This window comes from Athene noctua, chromosome 25 (assembly GCF_965140245.1).
Source record: "Athene noctua chromosome 25, bAthNoc1.hap1.1, whole genome shotgun sequence".
Classification (NCBI taxonomy): domain Eukaryota; kingdom Metazoa; phylum Chordata; class Aves; order Strigiformes; family Strigidae; genus Athene; species Athene noctua.
The window spans coordinates 6,765,096-6,777,526 of record NC_134061.1 but is presented as its reverse complement, the minus strand read 5'-3'; the positions used below and the strand labels follow the sequence as shown (position 1 = coordinate 6,777,526).

At 51.7% G+C, this 12,431-nt stretch overlaps 1 protein-coding gene across 1 annotated transcript; it reads left to right on the top strand.

The window, feature by feature from the left end:
• Positions 1–1,148: 1,148 nt before the first annotated feature.
• On the top strand, positions 1,149–1,454 carry LOC141970122 (feather keratin Cos1-2-like). The gene has a single exon (XM_074926492.1). It carries the CDS (start codon positions 1,149–1,151, stop codon positions 1,452–1,454), a length of 306 nt encoding a protein of 101 aa, XP_074782593.1.
• The last annotated feature ends 10,977 nt before the right edge of the window (positions 1,455–12,431 follow it).

The following is a 12,431-nucleotide window of genomic DNA, read 5'->3' as shown; positions in this document are numbered from 1 at the left end:
TAGAGCTGGGGAGAGCAGCCGTGTTAAGGACTCAAAAAGAAACACACACATACAGGCTCATGTAAACTAACATGGAATTCTATACAGATTTGTACTCCCACATGCATCCACACAAACGTGTCTGCTTACAGGTAAACACAAAAAAAGAACAAGCACGGGAACACAACAGACCATGGACACTGCTGAGGATCCCTGGGGACTGGGCAGTGTCAGGCAGGGTGGGGTCAAACCCCAGCAGCACAACACCTACACCTGGGGAGGCAACAACAAGTGACCACGGAGGTGAGCTGAGGAGGGAGGCAGGCAAACATATGGACACGGTATAACTTCATGGGTGGGATCCCACGGCATCCGTCTGAGGAGGGCTGGAATTTCATTCTAATAACACTCCAAACAGCCCCACCCGAGCGACCCAGGCTGACATCACTCGCCTGCTCTGGAAACATCCAACACTTGAGCTGAGTCTTCTGCCAGCACTGCTGCATTCCTGCCCTAGAAATCCTGGGGCCTTTCATCCCAGCGCTCAGAACAAGCCTCCACTGGGCAATGGGCATGGCACAGACCTGGCAATGAAAAGGAGCAGTGCAGGAAAGGAAAGCACAGCCCATATCATTAGCTGCGATGGTTTGCATTCAAGATGAGCTTGTCAGAAAATGGTTACCTCTGCAAAGGGTGCCTCTGGTCCTGCGGCAGTGAAGGGCAGGTATAAAAGGCAGCCCAAGTCCCTGCTCTCTCATGCCCTTCTCTTGGCTCCTTCTGCTTGGGAACCAGGTGAGTCTGAAGCCCCTTCTCCTCCTCTTCCATAGGGAGATCTGCACTTGGGAGACCTCCCAGCTGATATTGCTCTGTCCTGTCCTGGGGTCTGGATCTTCTTGTCATGACAAAGGGAAGTGGGGACACGATCTGCTTAGAGAGAGGCTGGCATGTGACTGAGGGGACATTTGGTTTATGAATTAGGAGAGAACCTCCCTGGGCCATGCTGCTCTTCATAAGGCAATGAAGACCATGTGGCTCCTGCAACAATTTCCGGTCCCCACTGAGCAGTGGCCTTGGCTCCTTGGTGACAGGGTAACCAGGCAGCTCCTCACCCACCCTTGTGCTCTGCTTCCTCCCTGCTTCTACCCAGGTGCACCTCCACCCTCAGAGACATGTCCTGCTACGACCAGTGCCTGCCATGCCGGCCCTGCGGCCCGACCCCGCTGGCCAACAGCTGCAATGAGCCCTGTGTCAGGCAGTGCCAGGACTCCACCGTGGCCATCCAGCCCTCCCCCGTGGTGGTGACCCTGCCCGGCCCCATCCTCAGCTCCTTCCCACAGAACACCGTTGTGGGCTCCTCCACCTCCGCTGCCGTTGGCCGCATCCTCAGCTGTGACGGAGTGCCCATCAACTCTGGGGGCTTTGACCTCTCCTGCATTACCAGCCGCTACTGTGGCAGAAGGTGCCCACCCTGCTAAAGGGGCTGGCAAAGCCCCATGGACACACCTTGAGGAACTCAGAACATGGTGCTGGTCAGAGGATCAACATTTGGAGGATGTTTTCAGGATAGTTGAATGGTTTTGCCTTTCTTTCCATTTTCTTTGTTTGCTGCCTCTCCCCCCACACACCCCAGCACCAGCTGGGTAAGGTCCATCTATCTCCTCTCCCTCCCTGGGACAGGCAGACAGACATCACGCAGGAACTTCTCTACGGCCAAGGACTGCAGGGTCTCAGCTGCCCCTGGGGCTTTCTGTGCTGCTGACCTCCACTTGGAGGGACTTTGTTTCCTTCTTTTGACCCATTAAAGTTCTGCTGCATTCAGGCCTGGCCTCCATGTGGTCCTTCCCTCTGTGGACACTGCCCAAGCTGCCAAAGGAGAAGGGTGTTGCTCTGGGTGGAAGGGGGTGAGGGCACAGGGAGACCTTGCCTTGTTGTGTCTCTGTGCACAAACGCCCAGAAAGGCAGGAGGCTCTGAGGGGTCAGCAGCCCCATCAGCTCCTCAGCAAGAGCCTTCCTCTTGCTATGGCTGGAGCCGCGCTGGCTTGTGCAGGGGCTTGGCTTTGGGCTCTGAAAGGTGATTTGCTTTGCACAATGGCAAGAGTGGTAAAGGAGGGAACAGCCCTTGGGATGGCCCAGAGCTGCTACTCCACCTTCCTCTGCCCTCCACCACTCAGTCTAGGCCCACGGCCAGCACACCTGCACGGGACTAGCAGGGAAAAGTCGCCCATGCTGCTGAATGTCTTGAGGCTGGACATGGGAGCTACACCTGTGGGAGCTGCGGGTAGTCAGCACAGAAATGGGGACAGTGAAACAGAGTATTTCTGAGGGGATCTAATTGCTCTGAGACAGAGTGTGCAGGAGAACATGAAGATCGGTGAGGACAAGGGTGCTGGGTGCACTTCCCAAGAGAGCTGTGGGTAGGTGCAGAGCTCTTGTCTGCTTCATTGGTCCTCCCAGAGTGGGGGGGGCAGGTTGTGCTCAGGAACTGGCTGCCATTCTGGGGAGAGAGGATGTTATTACATGTAAATGTCATCCCTTCCAATCAGTGGAAATGTGTCTCAGCAGCCACTACTCTCTCATATGCTGTTTCCTATATGAACCTCCAGATGCCTTGACAGAAGTGTCCAAGTGGAAGAATGGAAATGCCCACACCCCTGTCCTTCATCGAGAGGGAATTACAGCTCAGGAAGCACAGCTTAGAATAACTGAAGGCCAAAAGGTCTATCACAGCATTTCTTTCTTCCGACTTGCATGTTCCACAGTCATGCTGCTAATAACCATCATCATCATCATCCCATAGACCTCCTGTGCTACCACACTAAACCTTGTAACAAGCAGAACGTCCCTCAGTTCCTTGGCAATGATGATCCTGTCTGCAATTGTCCTTGTAGAAGAGGGAGGGATGGCATTGTTCCGGACAGATGAGTAAGGCCTTTGGCCAAAGCACTGCCAAAGTGCTGCTGCTGACTCCTGGCAAGGCCCCTGGTTTGCCGACCCAACTAAAGAGCTCTTGGAAATGTAGGAAAAGGGCACAGGATCCATGCAGGCGTTACACTTCAGCCTAAGGGCATTTGTGCCAAAGTTTGGGAGTTTTATATGGTGATTTATACCATCGACAGGGCAGCAGCTGTTCTTTACGGCATTCCTAATCCTGTGATATAAACCTTGATTTACACCCTACGAAACAGGGATGTGAAAGCTGCTGGTATTTGTTCACTGCCAGCACTGGCCAGGCTGTGGTGTTTGACAGCTGAAATGATGACGAGATCTGTTTCCACTTGAATTAAACACTCTAAAAGCCTGACTGACCCGAATGGGGTAATGCGTGTGTGGATGGGACGTGGACAGTGCCCTGTGCCCTGGCAAGGGGTCATCACATTGTACTGTGCTGTGGGAGTGACTGAGAACTGCTGTGGGTTGCCCAGGGATGTCACTGATCTTCCCTCCTCCAAAACCACCTGGACACGGTTCTGGGCAACTGGGTGGAGGTGGCCCTGCTTGGGCAGGGGGGTTGGACCAGATGACACCCAGAGGTCCCTTCCAACCTCAACTGTTCTGTGATTCATTCTGTGAGAGTATCTGATGTAGAGCAGCTGAGGTTTCCCAGCACTTGAAGGGATGTAAGGTTACCAATACTATCGTCTCTTTCTTCTCTAGCTTTAGTTCTAATTATTGACATTTTAAGGAATGCTTGGAAGAGGCTGAGTGCCTCTTTTACTGGAACCCACCACTCTCATTTCTGGTTCCCCAGCCTCAGTGTCTACAGTCTCTGGGAAGTTGCTTGTCCCAGGGACACCACGCTCTGCTGCTGTGTGAATACACCACTGAGGCACCATTTCCTTCACAGATCAGGGGCTGGTCCCCCAGGCCCACATCTCCCTTCAGGCGATCACTAAACACAGCTAGGGTCATCTAAGGCTGTAAGAATTTTCTCACTTATATGTGATGATTTAAGCCCTGCCGGGACCGGAGACCATGTTGCTGTTGACACTCCCCCACCCTCAGCCGGTCAGGCTGGAAGTGAGGCACAAACCCCGGGTTAAAATAAGAAGAGATTTAATACAACAGTGTGATAAACAATATAACAGTAGCGATGATAACAACAATAAACAGCAATAACAGTGAACACAACAAAAGATATACAGAGAAATACCGCAATGGTTACAGACATCTCGCTCGCGATGCTCCCCGTGACCAAAGCCACAAAAGAAAAAGTTCCCACGCTCCCGCGCCTGGACTTGACGTCAGCATGGTATGAATAACCTGGCTGGAGATCCCTTCCCCCTCTCTCTTTGCTGGGGGAAACTTGACCCTATCCTAGCTGCACCAGGACATAATCCACCCCTTTATTCTATACCATCTGCGTCATGTCCAGCTGCCAGTTAGCAGTTAGCAATAACAAAACAACAATTTACACAGGCACAGCATAATTCACGGCATGTTATCACCCAGAATCAAGTCCCCCTGTGGTAAGCATCGGACCTCTCCATTGTCCTGCATCACCCACCAGGTACACCCAGGTCCTTGGGCAAAAGCAATCCCGTGGATGGGTTTGCCTTTACCTCTGCCTGGTGCAGGACTAAACCAGACCATTTTTCCCAATATATTCCTCATGAGCACCACAGGGACTTTATCCCCATCTACAGCACGTGGAGGTTTCGACTGAGCCGGGACAGCTCGACTGGCAGATCCTCTTGTGTTGACTAGCCAGGTGGCCTTTGCTAGATGCATGTCCCAGTCTCTGAAGGTCCCACCTCCCAGTGCTTTCACTGTGGTTTTTAACAGTCCATTGTAGCGCTCAAACTTCCCAGAGGCTGGTGCGTGGTAGGGGATAAGGTAGACCCACTCGATGCCGTGTTCTTCTGCCCAGGCATTTATGAGGTTGTTTCAGAAGTGGGTCTCGTTGTCTGACTCATTTCTCTCTGGGGTGCCGTGTCGCCACAGGACTTGGGTTTCAAGGCCCAGGATGGTGTTCCGGGCGGTGGCGTGGGGTGCTGGGTAAGTTTCCAGCCATCCAGTGGTTACTTCTGTCACCGAAAACCGGAATAAAAACTTATCGACACCAATGTGATGTAGATAAGCAGACACTTCTTTATTAACGGCCAGACGTGTAGGGGAGTGCTCTCACCACCAACACGTGCCGGGCACGAGAATCACACACCTTATATAGAACTTACTCATACATATTCATTAAGTCTTCATACATAAGCATATAACTTCCAAGAAATCATTAACATATTCTCCTCCTATTTCCGATTCTGCGCAGTAGAGGTTAGAAATGTCTAGAAATGGGCCTGGGGTGTAATGTGAGTAGGTGGTCCATGAGTCGGTGGTCGCGATCTCCCCCTGCCGGAATTACCTTCTGCTTAAGGACACAGTTTTCTTGGCAGGTACCTGCAAGCTGTTACGGTTACTGCCCTCAGTTCCCATTAATCCTGGACCTTGACAACTACTTGCATTCTTCTAGTCCTATGTGTGTATTATAAATCAGTTTACAAACCATCTTGTGTTTTGTTACCTGGGTTCTAACCGTTCCTACTAAACAATTATGGCCAATCCCTTTGACCTTGGTACGGGGCTGTACAGGGGATTTTAGAGTAGCAGTCGGTTGCTAGATTCAAAATACAATAAATGTAAAAGGATTTTTACTAAAATATCTCTTAATTCTATACTTATATTAAAATCAAACACAATTTAATTTCAGTTGATAATAAAATCAGTAACACTTCCACCATTGTGAGCACGTGGCTCTTCCTGTGGCGGGTCTGTGGCAGTGTGATGTAGTCGATCTGCCAGGCCTCCCCATCGCTATATTTCAGCCATCGCTCTCCATTCCGCTGGGGCTTCACCCGCTGGGCATGTTTGATTTCAGCACACATCTCACATCCGTGGATGATCTCTGCAATGGTGTCAATGGTGAGTTTCACCCCTCAATCTCAAGCCCACCTGTATGTTGCGTCCCTACCTTGGTGGTCCGAGGTCTCATGGGCCCACCGGGCTATGAACAGTTCACCTTTGCGCTGCCAGTCCAAGTCCACCTGAGCCACCCTGATCTTAGCATCTTGGTCTGCCTGCTGGTTGTGTTGATGTTCATCCGTGGCCTGACTCTTGAGTACATGGGCATCCACATGGCGCACCTTCACGAGGTTTTCCGCACGGGCTGCAATGTCCTGCCACATCTCAGCAGCCCAAACGGTTTTACCCTTACGTTGCCAGTTGCTCTGTTTCCATTGCTGCAACCATTTCCACAGGGTATTCGCCACTGCCCACGAGTCGGTGTAGAGGTAGAGCCTTGGCCACTTTTCCCGCTCAGCAATATCCAAAGCAAGCTGAACGGCTTTCACCTCTGTGAACTGGCTCGATTCCCCCTGTCCCTCAGCAGCATCAGTGACCCATCGTGTGGGACTCCACACAGCAGCCTTCCACCGTCGATGTTTTCCCACAATACGACAAGACCCATCAGTGAACAGGGCATATCGCTTCTCCTCATCCGGCAGCTCGTTATATGGTGGGGCCTCCTTAGCATGTGTCACCTTCTGCTCTGGTGACATCCCAGAATCTTTGCTCTCTGGCCAATTCGCAGTCACCTCTATTATCCCAGGGCGGCTGGGGTTCCCTATTCGAGCCCGTTGTGTTTTCAACGCAACCCATTTACTCCACGTGGCATCGGTTGCATGATGCGTGGAGGAAGCCTTTCCTTTGAACATCCACGCCAGCACCGGCAGTCGGGGTGCCAGGAGGAGCTGTGTTTCAGTGCCGACCACTTCTGAGGCAGCCCGAACTCCTTCGTACGCTGCCAGTATCTCCTTCTCAGTGGGTGTGTAATTAGCTTCAGAGCCTTTGTATCCCCGGCTCCAAAAGCCTAGAGGTCGGCCTCGGGTCTCCCCAGGTACTCTCTGCCAGAGGCTCCAGGTAGGGCCGTTCTCCCCGGCTGCGGTGTAGAGCATGTTCTTAAACTCCTGCCCTTCCCGGACTGGCCCAAGGGCTACTGCTTGGGCAATCTCCCGTTTAATCTGTTCAAAGGATTGTTGTTGCTCAGGGCCCCATTCAAAATCGTTCTTCTTACGGGTTACATGGTAGAGAGGGCTCACAATCAGGCTGTAGTTGGGGATGTGCATCCTCCAGAACCCCACAGCGCCCAGGAAAGACTGAGTCTCCTTTATAGAGGTGGGTGGGGCCATGGCTGTTATCTTGTTTATCACCTCCATTGGAATGTGGCGACGCCCATCTTGCCATTTTATCCCTAGGAATTGAATTTCCCTTGCAGGCCCCTTAACTTTCTTTTACATAATGGCAAAGCCAGCCTTCAGGAGGTTTTCAATTATCTTCTTCCCTTTCTCAAAGACTTCCTCGGCTGTGTCCCCCATACAATGATGTCATCAATGTACTGCAGGTGTTCTGGAGCCCCACCTTTCTCCAGTGCAGTATGGACCAGTCCATGGCAAATGGTGGAGCTGTTGTTCCACCCCGGGGCAATCGATTCCAGGTGTACTGGATGCCTCTCCAAGGGAACGCAAACTGTGGCCTGCACTCTGGCGCTATCGGAATGGAGAAGAATGCGTTAGCAATGTCAATCGTGACGTACCACTCGGTTGCCTTCAACTCCAGTTCATACTGGAGCTCGAGCATGTCCGGCACTGCAGCACTCATCGCTGGCGTAACTTCATTCAGGCCACGGTAGTCCACAGTTAGCCTCCATTCACCATTAGGCTTTCTCACTGGCCATATAGGGCTGTTGAAGGGTGAGTGAGTTTTGCTGATCACCTTCTGGCTTTCCAGTTGACGGATCAGCTGATGGATGGGGACCAGGGAATCTCGGTTGGTGCGGTACTGCCGCCGGTGCACCGTCCTGGTAGCGATCGGCACTCGCTGCTCCTCACCCTTAAGCCGCCCCACCACTGAGGGATCCTCTGAGAGGCCGGGTAAGGTGGACAACTGTTCAGCCTCCTCCAGGGCAGCTACACCAAAAGCCCACCGGTACTCTTTTGGGTCGTTGAAGTACAGGGTCCAGTCCCCCAGCCCCACATTTCCCTTATATGAGATCACTAAGCACAGCTGGAAACATCTAAGGCTGTAAGAATTTTCTCACTTATAATATGAGGTTTCTTGTGGCTACAGCTTTATGGATGTTCTTTATTATTTACATTATCCCTGAGGCACAGACTTGGGCCATGGAGAGGCTGAATGACTGGAAACACCATGGCAGCTTCGTCTCTCACTTTTCTAGTGAGAAAACACCTGAATAAAGCCCAGTCAAACCCCTGATCTCCCTAAAGCTGATGGCAATGGCAGGAACTGATTCACTGCCTTCACTCCAGGGCCTGAAGGACTTGCCTAGGACTTGTCTTGGCAAGAGGCTGAGAACTGGCATTGAACTTCCTGGTTGTCAGAGCTGTGTGTGCACGTTCATGCTCACATACATGTTCTTCTGGCTGTGCTCACGTGTCCATTTGCACATACGTGTGTCTGTGTGTGCCTGGGGCAATGCACAGGCAAGCAGGAGTGTGCACAAATATTGGCTGCGGGTCTGTTTGTGCACATCTGTTGATGAGGGCGTATGTGTTTTATCACATGCACGTGCCTTCATGCAGCTGAGCACGGACGGGTGTGACAATGGTCTTCAGAGATGTAAGTGTGTGGGCACAGGGGTGTGTAGGTGTGTGCTTTTATGCGTGCACAGCGCTGTGCATGAACGTGCAAGTGTATCTGCACAGCCATGGGTGCAGGAGGATGCATATATGTCAGCATGTGTGTGGAATATCTGTGTGTACATGTTGGTTTGGGGGGTGGCTGTGCCTGTGCCTGCTCGTGGGCTCCTTTGGAAACCTGTGTGCACACACCTCTTTCTAAGTGCTCAGATATGACACATGTCTCTGTGTGTGCATGCCTGTGTGTGTGCGTACCTCGGTGCGGGTATAGGTGTGCGTGTGTGTGCACACGTGAGCGTATGTCAGCGGTCTTGCTAAAATCCAGGTACAGCTGAGCCCGTGCCCCTCCCCTTCCCCACAGAGCCAGTCACCTCCTCACAGAGAGCAATGAGGTCGCTCAGGCGTGATTTGTCCTCAGTTAACTCATGTCAGCTGCTCCCAAATCCCTTCTTTCCTTTCATGAGCTCAGGAACGGCTTCTGAGTACATTTGCTCCATCTCCATTCCAGGGACTGAGTAGAAACTGTCCTGTCAGCTCCTTGAAACGCCTTTAGATGCCTCCCAAGTGATCCCATTGACTTGTGTATCGCCAGGTGAGAGTAAGAGCTCCTTCGGTGTTTATTCTTTTACTGTGGGTGCTGCTTTATCCCCAGAGAGGTGCGGGAAGGTTCCGGGGTGTGGTGGGCCGGAGGATTAGCACTATCAGTAAACACTGAGAAGAAATAGGCATCGAGTACCTCAGCTTTTTCCCTTGGTCATTTGTCACCAAGTCCCCTTCCTCACCGAGCAATACGTAGCCTTCCTTTTGCTGCCAATCGGCTCAGAGATAATTTCTTGTTTCCCTTCACCTCCATTACCAGTTTCCACTCCAGCTGTGCTTTGGCTTTTCCTGACTCGCCGTTCTGCACCTTGCAGAGACCATCCTTGTGCTCTGAGGAGGCTGTCTTGAAGGTTAACCCCCTCTCCCGGGACCCTCTGTGCTCCAGGGCAGTTTCCCATGGCATCCAGCCAAGCAGGAAAGTCCCTGGTGAGACTAAGCCGTGCTCTTCTCCAGTCAGGGGCGCTCATCCTCCTGTTTGTCCTGTCAGGCCTCTGAGCATCCTGAGCTCCACAGTCTCCTGGACAGTGAGGGCAAGGCTGCCCTTGACCTTTACATCATCCAACAGTTCTTCCTCATTTGTGAGTAGCAGGTCTAAGAGAGTCTCTGCATTGCCTTTTCATGGATTTCCTGCATCAAATATTTGTCTTTCATACACACTAGACATGTTCTGCTTTGCTTGTGCCCAGCCATTTTCCTCCTGCAGTAGATCCTGAGGTGGTCAAAGTCACCCACGTGTACCTGGGCTTTGGACTGTGACTATGAGGCTTTCCCCAACTGCCTGACAAAGGTGTCATCTGCCTCCTCCTCTTCTTGAGCAGGAGATGTGTAGCAGCCACCTAAGTACACCACCACCTGCGCCACAGGGGAAGTGTGAGAGCCTCCCCTGGCATGCTGTTCCCCCGTGCATCCCTCTTCTACCCTTGTGACATCCCTGCTCTTCAGTCTGTGGTGACCTCCCCCTCCATACCTACTTTAAACTCCTCCTTCCCAGTTCTGCAGGCATTTGGAAAGACACTCTTGCCTCCCCTTGCCACGCACATTCCACCCCTGACCAGTGTCTTCACTCTTCCAAGAAGGTCATCTGTGGACACAAGATAAAACAGCAGAGTGCTGCTGCACCTTCCTCCCGCCATGCATGTGGCCAAATGAGCTCTTCCACATGAGGGAGAGGGAGTCTCTTGTGACTTCTCTGCCATGTTTTGCATCTCATTCCTACTAAATATGCATGTTGCTCTTAGAAAATACAGGTAATTAAGGGGTTATAGGTTAAAAAAAAAAGATCCCTTCAGGAGATATGTCCTTCCAGCCCTGTGGGACCAACTCAGATTCCAGACATATTCCTGTGTAGAGAATCTTTCAAGCCAGACTCACTTACCAGCAGAATTCATAGACTCACAGAATCATAGAAGAGTTTGTGTTGGAAGGGAGCTTGAAAGACCATCTAGTGCAAGCCTCCTGCCATGGGTAGGGACAACTCCCACTAGATCAGGTTGCTCAGAGCCCCATCTAACCTGACCTTGAACACCTCCAGTCACGGGACATTCTCAACTTCTAGGGTCAATCTGTTTCAGTGCATCAAAACACTTATCAGAAAAATTTCTATCCTTATGACCAATCTAAACCTACTTTTTTTCATTTTAAAGCCATTGCCCCTTTGTCAGTACAGGCCCTTCGAACACATCTGTCTTTCTATAAGTTCCCAATTAAGAATTGAAAGGCTGCAAGAAGCTCTCCCCAGAGCCGTCTCCTCCCCAGGCTGAACAACCCCACCTCACTCAGCCTTTCCTCACAGGAGAGGTGTTCCATCCCTCTCATCATTTTTGTGGCCTCCTCTGGACTGGCTCTAGCAGAGCCTGCAGACCCTTCCCACAGACACTGAAGAGACATCAGCTCACACACGGGAATTATCCCACCCCAAAGCAGATGTGCACGGCAAGCGGAACGACTCCTCTTCCCTGGAGACACTGATCCTGCCCTTGACCCATGGTGGCCTCTGAACTCCCCAGACAGCAGAAGCTCACAGCAGGGCCAGCCTGCCTGGTCACATCTCCATGGCTTGTTTCATCATGTGATCAGGTGTGAACCCACAGTCTGTCCTGCCAGCGCCTACAAGCCCCTCCATCCCATGCCTAAAGCCCACGTCCATGTCCACGGTACTCAGGGACAGCCAGAGAGCAGGGAAAGGGCTTTTGTGGGGTGAATGGGCTCAAGCTGGGCTCATTGCTCTCATCAGTTGCATCTACCACTCTGACCTAACACAGATCATTTTTCCCTCAGCCACACGGAACCCTTGAAAACAGGGCTTGGAGAAGATGACTCCGTCCAGTCCAAGAGATGTGTAGACAGTGTAGATGTCTCTCTTTGGGTGTCTTGTTGAGTCTTCTCAACTAACTCTGAATGACTAGAGGTCTAGATTTGAGTTTGTGTGTCCGTCTGTGTTCACGTGCACATGTTTGTGTGTCTGTGTGTTGTCTAACCCAGCTGTTTGGTCTACCTTGAGTGTCCTTTAATGGACTCCTCCAGGATGTGAGCCGACTCCTCTGCTCAAGTTGACGTGTTTTGCTCCGCAAATGATGGGCCTCGCATCATTTCACACAAAAGATGCCTTCACTGGGGAATGTACTTTGCATCAAGCAGGAAAAGAAAAGACAGCGATTCCAGAAGCCAAAACACAGCCCATAGCATTAGGTGGGATGTTTTGCATTCAGAATGAGCTTGTCAGATAATAACCACCTCTACAAGGGATGCCTCTGTCAGCCTGGGGCAGTAAAGGTCCAGCATAAAAGCCAGCAGAGCTCCTCGCTCTCTCATCCACTTCTCTTGCCTCCTTCTCCTTGAGAACCAGGTGAGTCTGAGGTCCCTTCTCCCTCTCTGCTTTCTCACAAAGGAGGTCTCACTTCAGTGAGACCAGCTGAGACCGGCTTTGTTCCATACCAGATCTTGGGGCTGCTTGTCATGGGAGAGGGGAGTGGGGGAAGGTTCAGCTTGGAGGGAGGCTGGGGCAGTACTGAGGTGGCCTCTGTACTCATGGGTAGAGTGTAGCCACATAGGTGCTGCTGGCTTTTTCTGGACTAGGGCAGGATGAGGTCAAGAATCCCTCATACATCTCTGCACAGCCTCATACTGCAGTGACAAGCTGCTCATCATGCATCCCCATATATTTCTTCCCCACTGACCTATCTTGCAGGTGCAAATCGTTCACAAGAC

Excerpts from the sequence above, each read along its gene's own strand:
- LOC141970122 (XM_074926492.1), top strand. The coding sequence starts at position 1,149 with ATGTCCTGCTACGACCAGTGCCTGCCATGCCGGCCCTGCGGCCCGACC.